General features: G+C 36.6%; 1 protein-coding gene across 1 annotated transcript in view; it reads left to right on the top strand.

Moving 5' to 3' along the window:
• DNAH12 (dynein axonemal heavy chain 12) overlaps positions 1-26,384 on the top strand; it is a 246,824-nt gene that overhangs the window by 149,948 nt on the left and 70,492 nt on the right. The window contains exons 46-56 of the mRNA XM_084988686.1: positions 1,052-1,246; positions 6,066-6,199; positions 7,702-7,864; positions 12,945-13,025; positions 13,362-13,538; positions 16,001-16,132; positions 18,518-18,607; positions 19,400-19,540; positions 21,768-22,009; positions 24,142-24,289; positions 24,598-24,743. Coding sequence (XP_084844812.1) covers positions 1,052-1,246; positions 6,066-6,199; positions 7,702-7,864; positions 12,945-13,025; positions 13,362-13,538; positions 16,001-16,132; positions 18,518-18,607; positions 19,400-19,540; positions 21,768-22,009; positions 24,142-24,289; positions 24,598-24,743 — 1,649 coding nt within the window. The remainder of the gene's footprint in view (positions 1-1,051; positions 1,247-6,065; positions 6,200-7,701; positions 7,865-12,944; positions 13,026-13,361; positions 13,539-16,000; positions 16,133-18,517; positions 18,608-19,399; positions 19,541-21,767; positions 22,010-24,141; positions 24,290-24,597; positions 24,744-26,384) is intronic.

Genomic DNA, 26,384 nt, shown 5'->3' with positions numbered 1-26,384 from the left:
ATTGCTAAAACTTTTCTACTCTGAACAAAGAATATAAAAAGCTGAAAGGTACTTACCTATGTGACAAGAACTGTAATCTCTTTAACCCTTCAGCGACCCTCTGATGGTAGGTACTCTTTTCCCCATTTTATAGATGAAGAATGTAAGTTACAGAGAGGTTAAGTAATTGCCTCAAGGTCACATAGGTAATCAGCTTCAAGCTGGGATTTGAATTCAATAAGTTTGATTCTAGAGCCATTATTCATAACCTCATGTAAAATGCCTTTCTCATACAGACACACAAAGGAAGAAATTAAAAGTGACCTATAATCTCATTGCCAAATAATTCTATTAACATTTCAAAAATACAAATATTATAAGAATAAAATTAAATAATTTAACCAGCATAAGAATGGCCAAAAGGAAAAAAATGATATAAATCAAGAAAAGTGTCCAAAATAAAGAAAGCCTCCCTCTCACACTCTCCCTTAAGTATATCTTACCAAAAATAACCACAGTTAATAGTACTTTGTGATTGCGTCCATAAAAAAGTATTTATATACTCACACATATATACCTATACATTTTTTAATTTAACAAAGAGGATAATGTTATACATATTATTGCATTTTTTTCATTTATCTTGCTGATTTTACCATAGCACATATGCTGATACCTGATTATTTTTAACAGTGTATAAAATTAAAATATATGGATGTTTTATAATGTTCTTAACTGGACACTTTAGTTGTTTAGATGTATCTCTCACAAACAATGTTGAATTATGTCATATATATACATATAAATGTACATACATATAACTCGGTGAACTTTTGGTGAGTATTTTTATAACTTAAATTTTTGGCAGATACCTGTTTTTAAATTACAGAATTATGGAATTGAAGGTAGTCTTATAAGTGCAAACTATATTAAAGCTATTACATTGATATAAAACCAAAATTTTAAAGATATTTATAAAGGAAGTAATAAAAATTCTTAATATTCAAATATTTATTACTCTCATTATCAGCTTACTCTTTTTATTTATGAGGCTTTTTCTGATATTCCTTAGGGTGTTCGTCCTATGGCTCAGGCTGGCAATAAGCATGATCAACTCAGCCCCTTAGCCCTGTTTGCTTTCTTTGTGAATCGCTGTAAAGATAATCTTCATGTGGTAGTGGCCTTTAGCCCCATCGGAGATGCCTTTCGAAATCGCTTGAGACAGTTTCCATCCCTCATCAATTGCTGTACCATCGACTGGTTTCAGGTTTGTATTTTTAGGGGGAGGGATAACTAAATCCTTTGGAATTTTACTGAAATCTTAACCTCCAGTAGTATACCCTCATCAAGTGTTTCTTGACCACTTACTCTAATGGCAGGCATAATAATTGGCATCAGGAACTGATAAGACTACATGATCCCCAAAAGGAGCTCACACACTAGACTGGAAGACAGAAAAAGGCAATCAGTAAATGAGCAGTTATAGTTTGTCTTTTTATCTTTTTAGAGCCGCTCCCATGGCACATGCATGTTCCTAGGCTAGGGGTCTAATCGGAGCTGTAGGCACTGGCTTACACTACACTACAACCACAGCAACAACAGATCCGAGCTGCGTCTATAGCCTACACGACAGCTCACAACAACGCCAGATTCTTAACCCACTGAGCAAGGCCAGGGATCGAACCTGCAACCTCATGGTTCTTAGTTGGATTTGTTTCCCCTGTGCCATGACGGGAACTCTGAGCAGTTATAGTTATATAAAAGAGCCATAGTCTTCGTGTGCAAAGTGTATACTTATTAAGATAGTGACTCTGAATTATGAAAATGAATTAGTTACATAGAGAAGAGGTATATTAAGAACTAATAGGATATAGTATATATACATATGCATATGTGTACGTGTGAAGATATAGCAATAGATATATCTATATATATCTGTACATATACGTATTATAAGGAATTAGTTGACATGATATTGAAGGCTGGGGAAATTTCCATGATCTGCATCTGGCAAGATAGAGACCCAACAGAGCTTATGGTGTAGTTCCAGTCTGAAGGCCAGCAGGCTTAAGACCTAGGAAGAGATGATGTTTCAGCCCAAAGGCAAGAAAAACCTGATGTCCCAGCTTGAAGGCCCTCAGGCGGGAGAAATTCCTCCTTATTCAAAGGAGGGTCAGCCTTTTGTTCTGTTCAGACCTTCAATTGATTGGATGAGGGCCACTCATACTAGGGAGGGAAATCTGCTTTGCTCAGTCCATTTATTTAAATATTGAATCCATCCAAAAATGCACCTCACAGAAACACCCAGAATAATGTTTGACCAAATATATAGGCATCCTGTGGCTCATAGTCCGATTGACACATAAAATTGACCATCTCAAGAGGATAGTTTGTGCAAAGGTGGAATAGTGGGGAGAACATGGCTCAGTTGGGCAGATAGTTTGGTATGGCTGACTGGCAATGAGGACAGTAAGAGGTAAGATGGATCTTCGAGTGGGTGCCAGACTATAAAGGAGTTTGTCAATGTGCCTAGGAGTTTGGTTTTATACCAAAGATATTGTGGGGGCTTTAATATATCTTTAGCTAATCTATATTTTGGGCATAAAACCCCCAAACACCTAGAGGCTGTAAGGTAGGTGATTTGGAGTGGGGCAAACCAAGAGACAGGAAGACCCAACTGGGTGGTGATTTCATTCATGCCAAAAGCAAATGGTAAAGGCCACCACCACCTCACTTCAAGAAGGTAAATTGTCACTGCCTATATAAAACCATTAAGTATTGATGCTCTTAAGAACAGTAGCTCATGGTGCCTTCTATTATTTGTTTTATGCCCAATAGAATGTGGGCTATAGATTGATCCTGGATAATATCTTTTAAAAATAAATTTCTGATACTAATTTGTTTTATTCTCTTTTGCCTATCAATTGCATGTTTGAAAAACTAATTCTGCCCTTTTGAGGATTGCATGTATGTTTCAGCTAGTGAATGTTTTAGTGTTTATACAATAGAAACTGTGTGAAACAGTTTTGCTTTATGCAAACTATTAATATTGCTTCCTTTAAGTAGTCCAAAACCAAAACCGAACACAGGCTGTCCAATGATAATTTTTGGGAGTGAAATCTTATAATACAATTCTACTACTTCTGGATATCTTTTTTATAACCATTAAGACTTTCTATTTATTCTAGTACATGTGATTCATACTTGATGCTGGAAATTTTTAAAAAAGGGAACTGGGAGTTGCAAATAGATAAGGGAGAGTAAGTGGATAATAGAGAAGAACAGAGATTTTAGATTGGGACAGTGGGGATATAGAACCTGTATCAGGGTTGTCGATGGCATTGTTTGGGACCTGGGTCTGTGAAGCTCAGGAAGTGAGTGTAAACTGCTATGTCACACAGTCAGGCAGTCATTGAATTTTGGATAGATCTCTGTTTTCTAAAGTAGGGTGTACACTTACCAAGGGTATCAAAACAATTCAGAGGAAAAGATAAGAAATTATTGGAATATTAATTTTTGTATGAGACATTTCATATGGATTAACATTGACACACTCAGTTTGCATGTCAGCTGGCCATGTGTCATAGGAGGTATGCAACATGCCCTGAGGAATTCCTGCAATTAACTGAAAATTGAAGATATGTAATGCAGTTGTAAGTGGATAGTAAGAGAATGGCATAAACTAGCAGGAACCAGCTTGAGCTCTGTATCAGCTACATCATGAGGCAAAAACTGTGACTACTTAACAAGATCTGGCAAGACATTGGTAAAAACAAATTTAAGAAGGCTGTTTGGAATATGGATTTATATAAACTGTTTAAATGATAAAGCTTATTCCCAGGGTGTGTTATGACTTGCAATATTAGCTTATGACGCCATGAAAGATACTGGTTATCTATCAATAGCCATTTTCTACCCACTCCATCTCTGCTGACAGAACTCCAGTTTTGTTTGGGAAATCACTATCCATGTAGCCATATATAATTGGGATTGATTCCTGGTTGGTCTGAGTCAGCACTGGTGCTCTCATTCCTCTTACTATTGATTATTTCACACATGAGTCTGTTCATGACCCATTCTTTGTCACTGGATCTTGATTTAAAGTCTGCTGGGGAGCTTTGGGGAGAGACTTTTTCATTATAAAGAATTATATGATTGGAGAAATCATATAACACTTATTATGGCATTTTAAATAAATTCATTTGTCTTAATATTAAATCTTTAGCTGCCTCTTTTGAGGTTTAAAAATATATTAGTACAATAATACCATATGAATACAATCTGTTAATAAATATATATATACTGGTAGTGTGTGCTTACAACTTTTTTAACTAATGGAGCGCTTGATCAAAAAGTTTTAATTTTACTAGGATAGAGGGCTGGATACTGAAAAAGTTGATCTTAAAATGCATATTATCTACTATAAAGGAAAAAAATTACAAGTATCTTGTTGAATCTAAATGAAATGAAGTTTGGAAATTACTCTGAGCAAGTGAAGATTTAATTACTCATTTAACATAAATTATTTTGTTGAATAAATATTTCAAATATTTATTGGTCAGTGTTGTTTTAAGTACTGAAGATAACAGCAGTGAGGAAAAAGTCCTTGCTGTTATGGATTTTACATTTTAGTGGTGAGTTGGGGAGACAGACAAAAACAAATGAATAAATATATGTCAGATATTGGTAAGTGCTAAGAAAAAAATTCAAGATAAGGGAAAGAGTAATGAGGGAAAGAATGCTGTTTTGGAAAGCCTTCTTTGGGAAGACCTTCCTGGTAGACTGGCATCTACACAGAGATGTGGAAGAGTGACCCACATGGGGGTCAAGGTGAAGAGTGTTCTAGTCAGAGGAACAGCAAGTCCAAAGTCCAGAGACAGAAGCACCCTTGGCATATTCCGGGAAGAGCAAAGAAACCACTTCACTGAGATAGGGAAGACTGAAGGAGAAGCGAGTTTATGGGGAAGAGAATCAAAATCGTAGTTTTGGATGTTATAACTAGTAGGAATTATGATGTGCTTCTAGTAACAGAAACCTAAACTAAACAGATAGGGTTCTGGGGTTTTTTTTATCTCTCATACAGAAAAAAATCTGAAGGTAAGTAGACTGGAACTTTTCTGGCTTAACAAAGTCATCAGAATCCTATGTTCTCGCTTAACTATCGTGTGTGTGTGTGTGTGTGTGTGTGTGTGTGTGTGTGTGTGTGTGTGTGTGTGTGTTTTCTTTTTAGGGCTGCACCTATGGCAGATGGAAGTTTAAGGCTAGGGGTCACATCAGAACTGCAGCTTCAGGCGTATGCCACAGCCATGGCAACACCAGATCCGAGCCACATCTGTGACCTACACTGGCAATGAAGGATCCTTAACCCACTGAGCAAGGCCAGGGTTTGCACTTGCATCCTCACAGAAACTGTGTCAGGCTCTTAACCCATTTAGCCACATCAGGAACTATCCAAGCATGTGGTTTCCATACTGAGATTCATCATATGGTTTAAGGTGGCTGCTGGAACTCGCAGCTTTCACATCTGTGTTCCAGGCAAGAAGTAGAGTAATGGACAGTGGGGCAAAAAAGACATAATGCTAGTTCTATGTAACTCTCTAGAGAGCCTTCTCTGATGTCCCCACCCAACATTTGCCTACATGTCATTATCCACTCTGAATTGCAGGGGAGTCTAGAAAATGTAGTATTGAAGCTGGGCATATTGCTATCTAGAAAAAAACTGGAGTCCTAAGGAAAAGGGGCTGGTAGATATTAGGAGGGCAGCTAAGCAGCCTGTGCTATTGTCATGCTAAATTTGGGATGCCTACTAGACATCCAAATGGAAGAGTTAGGGAAATAGTGTAGTATATCTTCAATATGTAAAATATGATTGACCTTTCCTTTATATTGTGTTAATTTTGGTGTATAAAATATTTATTAGATCTTTCATAAATTTACTTGTGACTTTAGCCCCCTAATTCTATTTTCTCTATCAAAGTTTGAATTTTCTCAATCCCAAGTTCTTCTCACATAGAAAGATAATTTATATAATTGGAGTGTGACTAGTCATCTTAGATTTCATTTGTTTTTCTTTTTCTTATATTTAGCCGTGGCCTGAAGATGCTCTTGAACTTGTAGCTGTGAAATTCTTAGAGACACTGGAGCTTACCGAGGTTGAACGACAAGAGATAGTTCCAATCTGTAAACACTTTCACACTTCCATTATGGATCTTTCAGAAAGGTTGATATTAACAAATTTTAAAATGATAATAATGCCTTGTATTTTGAAGCATTGCTTTTATGAAATCCCAACATTTTAACAGGGTGTCTACATATTATAAGTCTCTCTGATCATTTAATTTTTTAAGACTTATAACTAATAGAAAGCAACTTGATATATGTTTAACAAAGAGAGGGATATCTTACAAAGCTTAAGGGAAAGTATACAGCTGGATCTTAGTAATGACTGGAAGCAGGAGTTAAAAAGCCACCAGAAACCCAGAAATGCTTTTTTTTCTGTTTCTCATCCCTGTTTCTCTTGGGGCATCTGCTTTCTTCTTTCTCTTTGCAGACTGAATTTTCCACTTCCCAGAACATATGGAAGAAAATGTCTGCCTCTCAGTTCTCAAGTTTACTTCTTTTAATTCCAGCTGTAGGCAGAGACTGATTGATTGTTTCCATCTCTCTATTCCAGTTATTTTCCAAAATGTGATTAGCCTTATTTGTGTCCAATGCCCAGTCTTGGTCTGATGTGCTGTGGTTAGGGTGGCAGTTTTTGTAGAACAAACATTACTGCTGGGGCAGTGGTTGGAAGTTCTCAGATAAGGAAGGAGCTTGTTGGTGGGCTGTGGATACCTTAAAAGTATTAGCTTTACCTCTGTTCATCTCTGAGATCCTCATTTCGAAGTTGCTCATGGTATATTGCCTATACAGAGTTTTATAGCAAGCTATCATGTTTGTCTTGGATAGTTACACCAAGCTCTAGTCTATGTACTTGTTATGAAACATCATTGCAACCATTATTTTTGGGGTTTTGTTGTTGTTGTTGTTTTGCCTTTTAGGGCCACACTTGCAGCATGAGGAGGTTCCCAGGCTAGGGGTCTAATCAGAGCTACAGCTGCTAGCCTATGCCACAGCCATAGCAATGTGGGATCCAAGCCGCATCTGCGACCTATACCATAGCTTGCGGCAACACCTGATCCTTAACCCACTGAGTGAGGCCAGGGATCAAACCCACAACCTCATGGTTCCTAGTTGGATTTGTTTCCACTGCGCCATGATGGGAAATCCCATCCATTGTGTTTATGTGTATGAGTAGGGTAGTCTTGTACTTCTGGCCAAACCCCATTCACCTAACATGTGACCTGTGTGCAAGCAATGATGACATTCTTGCTGTGCTATCTTCAGTACCCTTTCCTACTATACTTGTGTGTAGTATCTTGGGTGTCTTACAGGTTTAGAGCCTCCTGACATATGAAACAAATAAAAAGGCCTGTTATCTTTCTTACATCTTGTATCTTTTGAGAAACATTTTTTGATTTGTGGTTTTTAAGTACATCCTCGCTATTTGATATTTTGTAGGCAAGAATTAGGATGTGCTTCTGTGTAAAATTCTAGAATGTTATAAAGTTCAAGTATATAGCAGCTTCTGAATAAAATTAACCTTTATTCTTAAATGTTTGTTGTTAACACTACTCTTTGTAAACCAATTACTTATAGTAAGATATGCTATCTCTCTTTTAGGTTCTTGCATGAGTTAGGACGACATAACTATGTTACTGCTACTTCTTACCTTGAACTTATTGCCTCATTTCGACAGCTTTTGACTAAGAAGCGTCAAGCTGTAATGGAAGCAAAACAGAGATATGTGAATGGACTTGACAAATTAGCTTTTGCTGAGTCTCAGGTAAATTTGATGAGCTGCTCAAATGGTAATACATAATGGAAAATGTAAGAAAGTGTAATAACAAGAGCTATAATTTGTTGAGAATATTTGTGCCAGGTACTGTATTTTGAGATTCATGTGCATTCCTTCAATTATTCCTCATAACAACTCTATTAGGTAGACACTTTTATGATCCTCATTTTACAGATGAGTAAAGTGAGTTTTAGAGAAATTCAGTAAGTTTCCTGACCATACAGACTCAAATACACCCTGTTTTATTCTTAGTTTGGGAGCATTTGGAGAGAATATAATGTCCACATTGACTTTTTAAAAAAATTGTTATAATTGATTTACAATGTTCTATAAATTTCTGCTGTACAGCAAAGTGACCCAGTCATATATATATACATATATATACATTCTTTTTTTCATAATATCTTCCATCATGTTCCATCACAAGCTATTAGATATAGTTCCCTGTGCTATAGAGCAAAACCTCATTTCTTATCCATTTCCAAATGCAATGGTTTGCATCTACCATCCCCAAACTCTTCATCCGTCCCACTCACTCCCCCATCCCCTTTGGCAACAACAATTCTGTCCCCTACATCCATGAGTTTATTTCTGTTCTTTAGATAGGTTATTTGTGCCATATTTTAGATTCTACACATAGTGATATCATATAGTATTTGTCTTTCTCTTTCTGACTTACTTCGCTTAGTATGAGAATCTCTAGCTTCATCCATGTTGCTGCAAGTGGCATTATTTTGTTCTTTTTCATGGCTGAATAGTATTCCATTGTGTTTATGTACCACATCTTCTTAATCCATTCATTTGTCAGTGGACATTTGGGTTGTTTCTATGTCTTGGCTATTGTGAATGGTGCCATAATGAACATAGGGGGTGCATGTATCTTTTTGAATGAAAGTTTTGTCCAGATATATGCCCAGGAGTGGGATTGCTGGATCATATTGTAGTTCTACAGTGAGTTTTCTGAGGTACCTCCATACTGTTTTCCATAATAGTTTTACCAGTTTATGTGTCCACCAACAGTGTGGGAGAGTTCCCTTTCCTCCACACCCTCTCAAGCATTTGTCTTACTAATGGTAGCTATTCTGACCAGTATGAGGTGGTGCCTCATTAGAGTTTTGATTTGCATTTCTTTAATTATTAGTGATGTTGAGCATTTTTCATGTGCCTGTTGGCCATACATATATCTTGTTTGGAGAAATGTTTGTTTAGGTCTTCTGCCCATTTTTCAGTTAGGTTGTTAGTTTTTTTGCTGTTGAGTTGTATGAATTGTTTGTATATTTTGGAGATTAAGCCCTTATTGATTGCATCATTTGAAACTATCTTCTCCCATTCTGTAAGTTTTTTTTTTTTTTTTTTTATGGTTTCCTTTGCTGTGCAAAACTTGTAAGTTTGATTAGGTCCTATTGGTTTATTTTTGTTTTTATTTCAATTGTCTTGGGAGACTGACCTAAGAAAACATTTGTACAGTTTAGGTAATAGAATGTTTTGCCTGTTCTCTTCTAGGACTTTGATGGTGTCTTGTCCTACGTTTAAGTCTTTAAGCTATTTTGAGTTTATTTTTTGCATGGTGTGATGGTGTGCTCTAGTTTCACTGATTTACATGCAGCTGTCCAGTTTTACCACTTGGAATAGAATTTTTTTCCCATTTTATATTGTTGCCTTCTTTGTCAAATCTAGGTTGACTTTTTATTGTAATAGCTAGTTAAATGTAAGATTGGAGATTTTTTTTTTTAAAGCCAAGTGCTACTAATACTTACTAGCATTATTTCAACATAGGCAGCAGAGTATTTGGGTGGTCCATATGCATTGTATACCAGAAACATAGAATAATAGGAATACCCTGAGCTGCCACCTTTTTTTTCTACCTGCATTTCTTCCATGACAACTGCATTCTGCCACTGCCCTGTCATACTCAAGGAGGATAAAATATTTTTTTAATTTTATTTTCCCACTGTACAGCAAGGGGATCAAGTTATCCTTACATGTGTACATTATATTTTTCCCCACCCTCTGTTCTGTTGCAACATGAGTATCTAGACAAAGTTCTCAATGCTACACAGCAGGATCTCCTTGTAAATCTATTCTAAGTTGTGTGATAAGCCCAAGCTCCTGATCCCTCCCACTCCCTCCCTCTCCCATCAGGCAGCCACAAGTCTATTTTCTAAGTCCATGATTTTCTTTTCTGTGGAGATGTTCATTTGTGCTGGATATTAGATCCCAGTTATAAGTGATATCATGTGGTATTTGCCTTTGTCTTTCTGGCTCATTTCACTCAGGATGAGAGTCTCTAGTTCCATCCATGTTGCTGCAAATGGCATTATGTCATTCTTTTTTATGGCTTAGTAGTATTCCATTGTGTATCTATACCACATCTTCTTCCTAATCCAATCATCTGTCGATGGACATTTGGGTTGTTTCCATGTCTTGGCTATTGTGAATAGTGCTGCAATGAACATGCAGGTGCATGTGTCTTTTTCAAGGAAAGTTTTGTCCGGATAGATGCCCAAGAGTGGGATTGCGGGGTCATATGGAAGTTCTATGTATAGATTTCTAAGGTATCTCCAAACTGTTCTCCATAGTAGCTGTACCAGTTTACATTCCCACCAACAGTGCAGGAGGGTTCCCTTTTCTCCACAACCCCTCCAACATTTGTTATTTGTGGCCTTATTAATGATGGCCATTCTGACTGGTGTGAGGTGGTATCTCAAGGTAGTTTTGATTTGCATTTCTCTAATAATTAGGGATGTTGAGCATTTTTCCATGTGCTTGTTGGCCATCTGTACATATTTCTTGGAAAAAATGTCTATTCAGGTCTTTTGCCCATTTTTCCATTGGGTGATTGGCTTTTTTGCTGTTGAGCTGTATAAGTTGCGTGTATATCCTAGAGATTAAGCCCTTGTCCGTTGTGTCGTTTGAGACTATTTTCTCCCATTCTGTAAGTTGTCTTTTTGGTTTCCTTAGCTGTGCAAAACTTGTCAGTATGATCAGGTCCTATTGGTTTATTTTTGCTCTTATTTCTTTTGCCTTGGGAGACTGACCTGAGAAAATATTCATGATGTTGATGTCAGAGAGTGTTTTGCCTATGTTCTCTTCCAGGAGTTTGATGGTGTCCAGTCTTATATTTAAGTCTTTCAGCCATTTTGAGTTTATTTTTGTGCATGGTGTGAGGGCGTGTTCTAATATCATTGCTTTGCATGCAGCTGTCCAGGTTTCCCAGCAATGCTTGCTGAATAGACTGTGTTTTTCCCATTTTATGTTCTTGCCTCCCTTGTCAAAGATTAATTGACCATAGGTGTCAGGGTTTATTTCTGGGTTTTCTGTTCTGTTCCATTGGTCTGTCTGTCTGTTTTGGTACCAGTACCACACTGTTTTGATGACTGTGGCTTTGTAGTATTTCTTGAAGTCTGGGAGAGTTATGCCTCCTGCTTGGTTTTTGTTTCTCAGGATTGCTTTGGCGATTCTGGGTCTTTTGTAGTTCCATATAGATTTTTGGATTGTTTGTTCTAGTTCTGTGAAAAATGTCCTGGGTAATTTGATAGGGATTGCATTGACTCTATAGATTGCTTTGGGTAGTATGGCCATTTTTACAATATTGATGTTTCCAATCCATGAACATGGAGTATCTTTCCATTTCTTTACATCTTCTTTGACTTCTTTGATTAAAGTTTTATAGTTCTCGGCATATAGGTCCTTTACCTCCTTGGTCAGGTGTATTCCGAGGTATTTGATTTTGTGAGGTGCAATTTTAAAAGGTATCGTATTTTTGTATTCCTTTTCTAATATTTCATTGCTGGTATACAGAAATGCGACTGACTTCTGAATGTTAATCTTATATCCTGCTACTTTGCTGAATTTGTTAATCAGTTCAAGTAGTTTTGGGGTTGAGTCCTTAGGGTTTTCTATGTATAGTATCATGTCATCTGCATACAGTGACAGTTTGATCTCTTCTCTTCCTATATGGATGCCTTTTATTTCTTTTGTTTGTCTAATTGCTGTGGCTAGGATTTCCAAAACTATGTTGAAGAGCAGTGGTGGGAGTGGGCATCCCTATCTTGTTCCTGGTTTGAGTGAGAAGGCTTTCAGTTTTTCCCCATTGAGTATCATATTTGCTGTGGGTTTATCATAAATGGCTTTGGTTATGTTCAGTAATGTTCCCTCTATACCCACTTTGGCGAGGGTCTTGACCATGAATGGATGTTGGACTTTGTCAGATGCTTTTTCTGCGTCTATTGAGATGATCATCTGGTTTTTGACTTTTCTTTTGTTAGTGGCGTATATGACGTTGATTGATTTGTGTATGTTGAATCATCCTTGTGAAACTGGGATGAACCCCACCTGGTCATGGTGTATGATCTTTTTGATATGTTGTTGGATTTGGTTGGCTAAAATTTTGTTGAGAGTTTTCGCATCTATATTCATTAAAGATATTGGCTGGTAGTTTTCTTTTTTGGTGGTATCTTTGGTTTTGGAATTAGGGTGATGATGGCATCATAGAATGTCTTTGGGAGTGTTCCTTCTTTCTCAACCTTTCGAAAAAGTTTAAGGAGAATGGGCACCAGATCCTCTTTGTATGTTTGGTAGAATTTACCTGTGAAGCCATCTGGTCTTGGGCTTTTATTTGTAGGGAGTGTTTTTATGAGATCTTCAATTTCATTTCTAGTGATCAGTCTGTTCAGTTGATCCATTTCTTCTTGGTTCAGTTTTGGCAGGCTGTAAGATTCTAGAAAGTTGTCCATTTCTTCCAGATTGTCAAATTTGTTGGCATATAGTTGTTGATAGTATTCTCTTATGGTTTTTTGTATTTCTGCTGTATCCATTGTGATTTCTCCTTTTTCATTTATAATTTTGTTTATTTGGGTTCTTTCTCAAGGAGGATAACGTCTTTTGTGAAGAAAACTGGCCACACTCTCATGGTGTAAAGGACTGGAAGAAAAACTAGAAGAACTGGAAGAAAAAAATTAAGCTTTTCTGGCCCCAATACCTTTTGACACATTTAAGTTTCAATTTTCTGTGTTTGGCTTCTGTAGCTATCATAGTTAGAAAAACTAATGATATACTATCTATTTAGGTTGGTGAAATGAAAATGGAGCTTGTTCAATTACAACCCAAATTGGAGGAAGCTAAAGTTGAAAATGCACATATGATGCAGGTAGAGTATCCTGAATTTTTAAAATTGATGTCAGAAGACAATTGAAATATATAAAATTAGTCTTGAAAATAGGTCTTCATATTTTGCTGCTAAATCTTAGGGATGTTACCCATTTCACTTGACTCATTGGGTTCCATGTGGTTTGTGCTGTTTTTGAAAAGAGGTGGGAAGCCCATTACCAAATTAGTTTACATATATTTACATTTCTCCTCATTTTATCCTTCAAAATGATATGTTGCCATTCCCTCATTTTCAAATATTATTTTGTCTCTAGGATAGAGAAGGCAATATGATATTTAAGGACATGTATTTATTTTCTTTCCTTCTTTTCTTAAGGTTATTGAGATAGAGTCTGCACAAGTGGAAGCAAAAAGAAAGTTTGTGAAATTTGATGAAGAGATAGCCAGTGGAAAGGCTGAAGAAGCCCAGGCTCTGAAAAATGAGTGTGAAAGTGATCTAGCTGAGGCAATTCCAGCCTTGGAAGCAGCTCTGTCTGCACTGGATACACTCAAGGCAAGTGTTTGAATTAGCTTGTGTTTCATCAACAAAGTAAAACTGTATACAGGTATTTGGTTAACTTGGTATAGTTCACTTTCAGTGGGTGGTGTTATATTGTTTTTTTCCAGTCAAATGAAACTTTATTGTAATTTATTTATTTATTTTGCTCCATTTAGAACATATTCCCAGGCCAGGGATCAAACCCACACTGTGACCTGTGCCACAGCTGCAGCAATGCTCATTCTTAACCTGCTGTGCCACAAGAGAACTTCCAAAACTTTACTCTTACAATTCCTCTTTGATATACTGTAGTTTTATATTTTTGATTTTTGTATATTATTTATAATTTTCATTCAGGGTATTTCAGTGGAAATGGAACAATGTCTAAGAGGCCAGAGTAGTTTTGTACATAGACCAGGAGACATGCGTTAGGGTGTGGAGCCACCTTTCTGTACCCTTTTGGGTGTGCATGTACAGAAAAACCTAAAGATCATTTCCAATACAGATGTAAGTGGCACCTATCTGCATTACATTGTGTTGTGTGTGACTTTTTTACAGTGTCTCTAGGCGAAACTAAAAGAACTTTACCATCTAAAGTAGAGACCAGCTTTTGTTGACTAGGGAGGCCCAGTGTAGTATGGAAGTTCAAGATATTCAGACCCCATTCTTTGCCTTTTTTTTGTAATCAATGGCCTAACTTTCAGGTAAGATACCTGACAAGATGGTGAGTTCAACCTGTGGGTAATTCAGCATCTTACAGGATCAAACTGTATCTGTTTTTCAGTTACATCAGCCTTGTAATTGAAAACATAAGATTGTTTTAGAGCATTTATAGAAACTTCCTAGAACATAAGATTGTTTTAGGGCATTTATAGAAACTTCCTAGTGCTCTCACTGTACTGTGAACCAGGAATTTTAAATTCTGAGCTTATTATTTTCTCATGTCTGTTCTCTGGCACAGTTAAAACCCACATGCTACTCAGTGATCTTTCTTCATTCTCTTCTTAGATGTTTATCACAGCAGCCAATTATTCTGACAGAGTTTGTTTTTAATAGCCATTCCATTCCAGATGACCATGAGCACAAATGTAGGTAACTTTATCACTGTGTATCATAAACTTTCAGCACTACATCCTCTGATACTCACAGGATTCTTGATTCTTGATGCCTTTAAACCCCACCAGTTCAGGACATGGGTATCAGGTTTCCCTTTTAGTTGTTTGTACCCTTCCTGGTATCAAATATTGTATTAAAATGGTTAAGATTCAGTTTCAGAGAAGATAATTGATTTTTTTAGTGTTAGCATACAAAAATGCTTTAGGGAATTTTATAAATGAATTACAGAATTCCTGAAATGACTCACAAAGCCAAGTTGAGGAAATTGTCTACCAGAGGAATGATCCCTCTGAGCTGGAAGCCTGCAGAACCTTTGTACAAAGCCATACTGCCCCCACCATAACCCACATCAACAAAACAGATGCCTCATCCCCTACACATCTCCCCACTTATTCATTCTGAATTTTAGTATCACCTGAGTGGTCTCATGGTGGAACCTAATGACTTCCTACAACTCTAACGGTATATGAAACTAAGATATATTATTGTTAACTTTCCAACGATTGCAAGGGAAGTAAGAAGGATATGGAGTGGATAAGTAAGGGAATTTGTTGTATCTGTTATAACAATATATGCCTTTTCAGAAAATAAATTCGGACTTGGTACCTAACTCTTCTTTCATTTGGGGGGAGTAAAACTAGTATTATATGCAATCAAATAAAGGATTAAGTCTTATTCTAAATTAGGGTTCTCAGCTTGGGTTACAGGAATGGCCTTAGTATGTGTAAAAACTTTGTGTATATGTGAGAAAATATTTTCTCTGGAAGATTCATAGCTGTCATCATATTCTCCTAAGAATCTATGAATTCTCAAATACTTGAGAACCACTGGTCTTAATCTATGCTTAAATTCTCTTTTGTGAATTTTTTTTTTCTTTTTTGGCCCCCCATGGCATGTGGAGTTCCTGGGCCAGGGATCAGATCTGAGCCACAGTTGTGACTTAAGCCACAGCTGTGGCAACACCAGATTCTTAATCCACCATGCTGGCCAGGGGTCAAACCTATGTCCCAGTGCTCCCAAGATGCCATCAATCCCGTTGCGCCACAGTGGGAACTACTCTTTTGTTAATTTTTTCATAACCATGCATAGAAAAAACAGCTACAATTTCAAATGAAAATTAATGCCTTTATTATTCTTCAACATTATGTTTTAAACTCTTGTTATTTAAAAATAAACCCTCATTATTTAAAAATAAATAACCCCTTGGCGCAGTGGGTTAAGGACCTGGCATTGTCACTGCAACACCTTGGGTCACTGCTGTGGTGTGGGTTTTGACCCTGGCCCAGGAATTTTTACTGTGGGCATGGACCAAAAAAACCAAAAACTATTCTGAAGGTATATTCTCTTTTCTTTTGATTTAGCCAGCTGACATTACAATTGTGAAGTCAATGAAGAATCCTCCATCTGGTGTTAAACTAGTTATGGCTGCTGTTTGTGTCATGAAAGATATAAAGCCAGAAAAAATTTCTGATCCTTCAGGAACTGGAGGCAAGGTAATAACTAGACACAGATTTATATCATATTCATGAACATAACACTTTACAGCAATTATTATCAAATTAAATATCAACAGTGCCCAGTCCAGGTAAGACACATTCTTTTCCAGCTTATATGTATTCCAGGATAAAGCTAAGGCAGTGTAGCATCAGAAAAAATGTAGTTCAGATTGCTTCCATTTCCTCTTCTGTCTATGCAGGATTCCCCACTATCATGGGGTGTGTTTGGAAGAATGAGATACTTGTGCTTTTCTAGCTAAGATTCTTAAGAATGTAATATGGTTATACAGGTGTTGTTTTGGAGCATTCAAAAAATTCTGCTTACAGAACAGTAAAGCACAGTAAAGCTGTTAAAAGTATATGCTCTGGAGCCAGAATGTCTATATTCAGAAATCCTGACCCATCAGCAGTGTAACCCTGGGGAAAGTACTTAACCTCTGTGGAATTCAGCAAAAGGAGGATTGTCATAATACCTGCCTCATAAAGTTAATGTGAGGATTAGATTAGTTAATATATATAAAGCTCTTATGTATGCGGCCTTACAAACAGTACACTCATAAAAAATGTTAGCTGTTATTACGATTATTATTTAGAGCTATATCCCTTAAAAAGGAAGGCATAGCATCTATCCTAGATTAAATTTATAGGCTCATTTTCTTTTTAGTTCTTTTTTCTTTTCAAGTTATTATAATACCTAGGTTTGAATTCCTGGACTGAGGAATTATGATTTTTTGGGTCCAATCTATCCTTCGTTGAGATAATAAAGATAAAATAAATAGGCTCTTTGTCAACTTACACTCATTTACACACACACACACACACCCCACACACATCCCAATCAGACTTCTGAAAATAAGAAAAAGAATGCTCAGATAGTTATTTAACATCTTTTATTGGCGTTAGTACCATGTGCCTTATAACTGGCACTTACTATGTGTAATCTTTGTCTTTCTGCTTTCTCTTTATTTTACTTGGAGAATCTAGGTAGGCAAGGAGGTTGCCAATAATAAAATATGTTTGTTACCTGTCTTGGTCCATTTGGGCTACTATAACAAATTACCATAGATTGGGGTGGCTTATAAACAACAAAAATTTATTTCTCACACTTCTGGAGGCTGAAAGGTCCAATATCACAGTATAGTAGATTCAGGTCTGATGAAGGTTCACTTCCTGGTTTATAGACTACCATCTGTTTGCTGTGTCCTCACGTGGTGAAAGGGGGAGGGAGCTCTCTGAAGTCCATTTTATAAGGGCGCCAAAACCATTCATAACCTAATCACTTGTCAAAGTATCTCCAAATACCTTCACATTGGGAATTAGGTTTTAGCATGGGAATTTGCGAGGAGGACACAACATTTTTCAGTCCATAGTTCTACTTTTCTGGTTTGAAAGTTGAGAATAAAGGAAAATAAAAGTTGAAATAAGAAGTACCCAGAGTTCCCACTGTGGCATAGTGGAAACGAATCCAACTTGTATCCATGAGGAAGCAGTTTCTATCCATGGCCTTGCTCAGTGGGTCAGGATCTGGCATTGCCATGAGCTGTGGCATAGGTCACTGATATGGCTCGGATCCTGCCTTGCTGTGGCCCTGGCATAGGCTGGCAGCTGTGGCTGTAGGGAAGACCTCTAGTCTGGACTTCCATATGCTGCAGGCAGAGCCCTAAAAAAAAAAAAAAAAAAAAATTCCCCTTGTAGGGAGTACCTGTCCAGCAGGTAACAAACCCGACTAGTATCCATGAGGATGTGGGATCCATCCCTGGCCTCATTCAATCTTGCTGTGAGCTATGGTGCTGCTGTGAGCTGTGGTGTAGGTCACCCAACTGTGGCTGTGCTATGACTGTGACATAGGCTGTCAGCTGCAGCTGTGATTCAGCCCCTAGCCTGGGAACTTCCATATGACTCAGGTCCAGCCCTAAAAAGCAAAAAAAAGTTCCCTTGTGATGCAGAAGGTTCAGGATCCGGTGTTGTCAGTACACTGGTTCAACCCTGGCCCAGGAATTTCCATATGCCTTGGGTGTGGCCAAAAAAAGTTGAAATAATAAAAACATATTTCCTAATTTGAAATTGTGATGATATTTAGGCCAGCTGCTTTTCTTAAGTTTTCTAAAGATAAATAATCATATCTTTTGCTTTTCAGTGTTTAACTTTTAATTAGAAATTCAATAGGTAAGTTCATGTACGTATTTTAAGTATTTGATATGCTTAACATGTCCTCAGGGAGAGGAGTCTCCTTATTTCATTTCCTAGGAAATGCAAGTTGATATTTTGAAAGTATGGTGTATAGTTTTCCAAATTAATACATCTTAAACCTCAAGAATAAAAGTTATATATCAAGCATTTTTAATTGTACACTTAATAAGTTTCTATAAATTTTATTTATAGATATTAGATTACTGGGGACCTAGCAAAAAACTCCTGGGAGATATGAATTTCTTAAGAGATTTGAGAGAATATGACAAGGATAACATTCCAGTGAGTTTCATTGCATTTTTTCACTTACATATAAGTGTAATTTTGCTGATGTATAAAATCTTTAACATTTTGCAATGTTATATAAAACATAAGATTGTCCGTCCTTAGGATTAAAATAATAAATAAAGGAATATTATATTTGTTAATGACTATATGATGAGTTCTCATAATGCGTGAAACCACCTCTCTTTCAGACCATTGAAACTCACTTAATAAATAACTGTTTTACTGTATTATTGATATGGAAGAGTCTAAGTGTCTTATTATAATAGTTTATTTCTTAGTAAATCAGATAAACAAATTTAAGTGAGCTAAAAAGTATAGTGTGTTTTCCATCCAAACTTTTATTTATGTTTAATTGTTCTTTTTCCTTGTTTCTATATGTTTTCCCAACGCAAAGTCCTTTAATTTTTTTTGGAATATCTTGCCTCACTATCTGTAATAAATTTGCATATTTTGCTCACAAATATGACTTGTTTATCTGCTACAATTATGCTTATTTTTAAAACACCATGAAGTTGGAGCTCTCTTGTGGCTCAGTGGGTTAAGGACTCAGTGTTGTCACTGCTTGGGTCACTGCTGTGGCGTGGGTTCAGTCCCTGGCCTGGGAATTTCTGCGTGCTGTGGGTGCAGCAACAAAAGAAAAAAAAAATATTGTGAAGTACTGACTTTGGTTTTTAAAGACAACGTAATCTTTTTTTGGTATAATTTTTTACTATGTGTGATTATTTTTTCATCTTATGATTGTGTAATATGTGTTGAAATTTTAAGGTCTATGTCTTTGTTGTATAGGTGACTGTTATGCAGAAGATTCGTGGTGAATACTTAACAAACCCTGAATTTGATCCCCCTAAGGTTGCTAAAGCTTCCTCTGCAGCCGAGGGTCTGTGTAAGTGGATCATGGCTATGGAAGTGTATGACAGAGTTGCAAAGGTATTTTGAGGATCAGCACATCTATTTTCTATTGAAATATTCTCAGAAATTAAAATCTATGCATATATTTACTAGTTAAGAAGTTTCTAATAGTGGATAACACAGAGAATTTGTACTGCTGCAGCATATTTATCAGACATTGACTGAGTATCTAGTAGATGAAGAGAATACCTACATATGACATAAGCAGGTTGGGGCCAGCATAAGTGAGAGCAGGGATAATTGTTGAAATTGGCCAGACTTCCTTATGGCTACAGGGACCTGGAGCATAAGAGAATTAAATTTTATGAGGGGACAGCAGAAGCAAGGAAAAATCCTAAACATCAAGGGCAAAGTGGCAGATTAAAATCTTGATTCAAAGGTCAGAAGTAAGAAATTCCAGTAGGGTTAAGAGGCAAAGCATGGAATCAAGCCACAGCATGCAGTGATAGGGAATCTTTTATGGAGTACCCACTGGGGCCAGATTCCTGAGAGAGCAAAGAACAGTTAAGAGCATTTTGTAGATTTGACTAGTAAAGGACAAGGAAACTCTGGCCTTGCCCTCTGTAACTTGCAGAATTCTGCCGAGGGAAGTAGGAAATATAAATTAAAATGCCAATGGGAAATATAAATTAAAATGCCATGCGTTTAGAACAGCTTTAGAGTATGGATGAATCTAGGGTACAGGATTTAACAAGAATATAGTCCTAATAAGGCATATGTTCCTGTTAGAGAGGAAAGGACTTTGTTAATTTCAGGGCTGTAGACCTGTATATACTTGTTAATGGAATAAAATTAATTTTATCTGGATATTCTTCCATTAGACCATCTTGTCCTCCCTGTAGTAATCTCAGCAGATATGTGAGCTCTCAACTCAGCTAATTTTCACATGTCCCACAAGACAAGTGGAATCTTCTGAGTCCTTTCTGTTAAGCAGAGAATTCAAGGTAGTCTGGCATTTTCCTAACTTCCCACTCTACACCTCCACTCTACTACTATTTTAACTCTGATGCAGCTGTCCCATGTTGTAAGGGAAAGGTTGAAGGAAAGTATCAGCAAGGTCTCCTCCAAAGTCAAAAGTAGGAAGTGGAGCTTCCTAATTTCTATCTATTTAATTTAACATTCTCCCCTCAGGCTTTCATCTCAGAGGAAAGAAAGCAGGTCATTAGGTATCTGATACCTCACCTCACTCCTTCCCCTTAACCTTCTGCTTATTCATAGCAATGTACCAGAAGACTCAAGTCCCCCTTCTTTCGAGTGGACATATGCTCTCTTTGGTCCTCTTATAATTTCCTTTTACCAATGACTTATAATACACTCAGTGATCAAATTGGCCAACCCCTTTTTGATATAGTAATGAGCATTATGAAGTAAGAACTTTAGAAAATCTCTTTTCTCTCAACAAGTGTTACTTCTTAAGATTAGCTGAGGAAAATTCAGTTTTGATAGTGAAACTGAACACCAAGGCTTAATTTCTCTTTGTATTACTGGTGTTACTGTCTTAATCCCCCCAAGGCAAATAAATATATGCTTCGGCTGACTGGGAAGAAAAATCAAAGACCTGGAAATGCAAAAAAAAATGTATTTCATGTATCTTAAGCATTTGTAATTCCTGGTACATGTTTTTCTGTTTTAAGCAACTGTTGAATGGCAACTCTTTGTTATTTTGAGATATTTTGTACACATTATGCCATATTTGCCAAATACTGTGACATTTTGTTGGTCCAGAACAATTTACCTATTATATAGATGACAGTTTTACTAGTCTAGAATAATTTTATGACATAGTATTTTACTTTGCTTATAAATATATGACATAGGGAGTTCCCATCATGGCACAGTGGTTAACAAATCCGACTAGGAACCATGAGGTTGGGGGTTCGATCCCTGCCCTTGCTTAGTGGGTTAAGGATCCGGCGTTGCCGTGAGCTGTGGTGTAGGTTGCAGACGCGGCTCGGATCCCGCGTTGCTGTGGCTCTGGTGTAGGCCGGTGGCTACAGCTCCGATTCAACCCCTAGCCTGGGAACCTCCGTGTGCCACGGGAGCGGCCCAAGAAAACCGAAAATAAATAAATAAATATATGACATAAAACTTAAGGAATTTAAAATATGTATAATTTGTTATTATAGGTGGTAAATGTGTTTATAATCATAAACATTTACAATTTATAATATCTATACAGGATTATTGTAGATTGTCAGTTTTACATAGGACACATTATATAGCTGCCTATATTGTTCCCAAACAGGTAGTGGCTCCTAAGAAAGCTCGCTTAACAGAAGCTCAGAAGTCCCTTGCTGAGACAATGGAGCTTTTGAATCAGAAGAGAGAAGAGCTGACAGCAGTAGAACATCATTTAGAAAATTTACAAAGAATATTTCTTGAGAAAACTGAGGAAAAGGCTCGTTTAGAAGACCAAGTGGAACTCTGTGCTAAGAAACTTGAAAGAGCCTCAAAACTAATTGGAGGACTAGGGGGAGAAAAATCAAGGTCAGATTTCTACTTACTTTTTTTTTTCTTTTTGGCTGCACCCGCAGCACCTGGATCCAAGGCCAGGGATTGAACATGCTCCACAGCAACAACCCTAGCAGTGACAACACCAGATCCTTAACTCACTGAGCCACAAGGAAATTCCATATTTCTGTTCATTTAACAATATTTTAAAATGTCAGGTGTGAATATGTGACTTTCTTTGGATGTTCATATGGTTACTGATTTTTTTCATTTTTTTTTTTTAGGGCCAAACCTACAGTATATGGAAGTTCCCAGGATAGGGGTTGAATCAGAGGTGCAGCTGCCAACCTGTATCATAGCTGCGGCAATGCCAGGTCTGAGCTTCATCTGCAACCTAACCCACTGAGCAAGGCCAGAGATCAAACCTGCATCCTGATGGATTCTAGTTGAGTTTTTTAACCCACTGAGCCACAATGGGAACTGATTACTGATTTTTAAATGGCTGGTTAACCATTTTAAAAAGTGTGTAACTTTCTATAAAGCACCTGACTTGGCTTCCCTTAACAGAATATTAGTATTAAGGATTGTATTAGTATTAAGGATTGTATTCACAGCTTGCTTTCAAATGTTTAAAAAAAAGAGAGAAAGAAGCAAATAAGGCAAATGCTAATTTTTAGTCTAAGTGGTGAGTATGTGGTGATCGTTGTGCAAATATTTCCAACTTTATGTATGTTAAATTTTTCATGATAAAATATTTGGGAGGGACTAGTGGCTAATTTTGTTAAATTTATTTCAAAAAAACTGGTTTGATATAACAAAGCCATTTAGCTTTATTCTAATCTATTTATACTGGCCAACTATTTGATTAATTGTATTTGTTGAGTGAATAACATGATAAAGGTTAACATGCTTTTGACAAGCACAGATTAGATGGTTTTGGAATGCACTTTTTAAAAAAATTATACATGCTAACTTTATTTTTAATTTTTGTTTTTCTTTTTTATGGCCATACCCATGGCATATGGAAGTTCCCAGGCCAGGGACTGAATCTGATTCAGAGCTGTGCTGTGAACTGGAGCTGCAACCTGAGCCACAGCTGAGGCAACAAACACTGGATCCTTTTAACTAACTGCACTGGGCCAGGGATCGAACTCCTGCCTCCACAGCAACCTGACCACTGTAGTAGAATTCTTTTTTTTTTTTTTTTTTTTTTTTTTTGTCTTTTTGTCTTTTTGCTATTTCTTGGGCCGCTCCCGCAGCATATGGAGGGTCCCAGGCTAGGGGTCCAATCGGAGCTGTAGCCACTGGCCTACGCCAGAGCCACAGCAACACAGGATCCGAACTCCTGCAGTAGAATTCTTAACCCACTACACCACAGGAGGAACTCTAGAATGCACTGTTTAATTGTAAAGGTTCAGTAAATGAAAAAAGAAAATCAACTTTAACAATAGTATGTCAGGGAGTTCCCACTGTGGCTCAGTGGTTAATGAATCCGACTAGGAACCATGAGGTTGCGGGTTCGGTCCCTGACCTTGTTCAGTGGGTTAAGGACCCAGCATTGCCATAAGCTGTGGTGTAGGTCGCAGATGCAGCTCGGATCCCACGTTGCTGTGGCTCTGGTGTAGGCTGGCAGCTACAGCTCCGATTCGACTCCTAGCCTGGGAACCTCTATATATATGCTGCGGCAGTGGCCCAAGAAATGGCCAAAAGACAAAAAACAAACAAACAAACAATAGTATGTCAGGTACCATACAACTTAATTGTAATTTATTGGCAACAAATTGTAAATATTCCCATGTTTTTCTGACTAACAATAAATATTGAAACAAATAGCAGAACATTTAGACCAAATCATCCTGAATAAAATTATTAGACTAAATGCTGGTGTTTTTTAGTTTTTGTTCTTGCTTATTCTGAGGGAACAAGTTCTGTAAGAAATGCCTAATATTCTAATGATGAAAGGTGGATTATCATATGTTTAACACAGATATTATTATAACATGTTAGAACTAGAAAGGGCCCAACTTCCTCATTTTGCAGATAAACAAATGCTCAGCATTTCATGGCTTTTCGTTATTGAATTTGAAGTAGAAGCCCCTTGCCCTTTCACGTACTATCTTTAGTCATTCTCTATGGTGAGGCTATTTTGCCTTTGATTGATTTCACAGATGGGCTCAAGCTGCAGATGACCTTCAGACAGTATATGAAAATTTGACTGGCGATGTCCTAGTATCAGCAGGAGTAATAGCCTACCTTGGTGCTTTCACCTCTGACTTCCGACAAACATGTACAGAAGATTGGAGCACCTTGTGCAAGGTAATGGTTTTATGTTTCAAAAATTTCTTTTTAAACATTTAAAGTATGTGTTGGGGTATTTGGGGGGAAAAGTTGATAATAAAAACAAAGAAGGGGAGAAATTACTGAAAATATGGGGTTTTTCTTTTTTTCTTCTTGTTTGATCAGGAAAATACTTCCATAGTCCAACTTTCAATTCAGTTTCCTTTCTGTCCTTTAGAATTCTTAAAAAATATATAATGACAATTAAATCCATATTTTAATTTTTAAAATATTTCAATTAACAAGGTAAAAGAAAACATCAAAAGAAATTTGTTTATTTCTTACAGGAGAAAAAAATCCCATGTTCACAAGAGTTCTCCTTGAGTAAGACCCTGGGTGATCCAGTAAAAATTAGAGCTTGGAATATTGCTGGATTGCCAACAGATACTTTCTCCATAGACAATGGAGTGATTGTTAATAACTCCAGGCGTTGGTAAGAACATAAAATATTTATTTTTCAATTACTTTATTTGAAAGTTTTCAAATATATGGAAAAGTTGAAAGGATTTTAGAGTAAGCACCCTTACAGCTATCTCCTAGATCCTGCAGTTAACATTTTATTATTCCTATTTATCTATCTATCCACCAACTCATCCTTTTTTATGCATTCCAACATAAGTTGCAGAAATGGATATACTTTCTCACAAATACTTCAGCATGCTTGTGATTAAGCAAAGTTCAATACCTGTTTACTTTTTTCTTTTGAGGTAAGATTTACATACAATGAAATGTACAGAACTTAAGTATACCATCAATAAGTTCTAACAAAAGTATGCACTTGTGCAACCAAATCTCTACCAAAATATAAAACATTATTAATACCCAGGAAATTCTCTGTGTCCATTCCCATAAATCCCCTCCCTCACCCCACCATAGGAAATTATTATTCTGATTATTTTTCCATCGCAGGTTAGTTTTGCCTATTCTAGAACTTCGTATAAATAGAACCATACTGTATGTGCTCTTTAACAAAGGCTTTTTCCATACAGCATAGTTTGACTAATTTTTGTTGTTGAGTATTTCTATTATACGACTATATCACTGTTTGTACATTTTCCTATTGATGGACACCTGGTTTCCAGTTTTTGGCTATTCACTGCATTTATTTTAGCTAGGTATTTATGCCCACTTTCATAATACTATGATTTGATAATTTATGCAATTTTATGTACATCATTTTCAGTTGCTATCATTGGTAACATGATAAACTATATGAAGGTTCTCAAATGGTTTTTATTGTTATCATTTTATTTATATAACTTTCAAAAACTTGAGAAATTATTCTCATCTGAGAAATACTTTGCTATAAAGGGTTATTTAATCATATTGTCATCTAATTTAAAAGTCTTTTCTTAGGACCTTATCTCAAACATTCTGTGATAGATACTACTGAGTTTTATATTAATGAGGTACTATTCTAAGTGCTTTATAACCTCACAATTTCTCTAAGTTAGGTATTATTATTATTTCATTTTACAGATGAGAAAACTGAGCCCCAGAGTGATTTAGTAATTTGAAATTACGTGAGATAATTGAGCTAATATATGGAATCAGAATTTGAATCCAGGCAATTTAACTTCTAAATCTTTTTTCTTATTTACTATCTTAAGTGAAATAGGAATAGGATATCACATTCACTACCTTTAAAACTGTAATGGAGAATTCAGTCTTCTTTGGGGATATAAGATTTATTAAAGATACAAGGTGCTCTTACATCTGAGAGTTAGAATTTTTTTTAGCATTCTTTGGAAACCTTACTAGATACTTCAGGATATCTAAGTCTCCTTTATATTGATAATAGTGTTTTACTAAAATACTAATGTATGTGTTTTGAGTGTTTACTCAAACTTTTTACTTGAGAGAGAACATTCTTAGGTTAAGTCTTCTAGGAAATTAGTAAAATTTATTATAATCCGAGAAAGTGTATTTAGCTATTCCAAAAAAACGTATTCTCTTGTAGATCAGGGAAAGTTATCTGTAACAGAATATTAAATTCTTTATTAATTCTGTTTTGGAACTCTTTTCTGTGCATTTGGTAGCCATTTGGATTTTTCAAATTGCAGCTCAAAAATGC

The sequence above is a fragment of the Sus scrofa genome, chromosome 13 (assembly GCF_054392235.1).
Source record: "Sus scrofa isolate SSC_HxYL_T2T_F1_AM1 chromosome 13, Sscrofa_HxYL_maternal_Yorkshire_Landrace_v2.0, whole genome shotgun sequence".
NCBI lineage: Eukaryota > Metazoa > Chordata > Mammalia > Artiodactyla > Suidae > Sus > Sus scrofa.
Note: the sequence above shows the minus strand (reverse complement) of the source record. Positions and strands in the feature narration are given on the sequence as shown.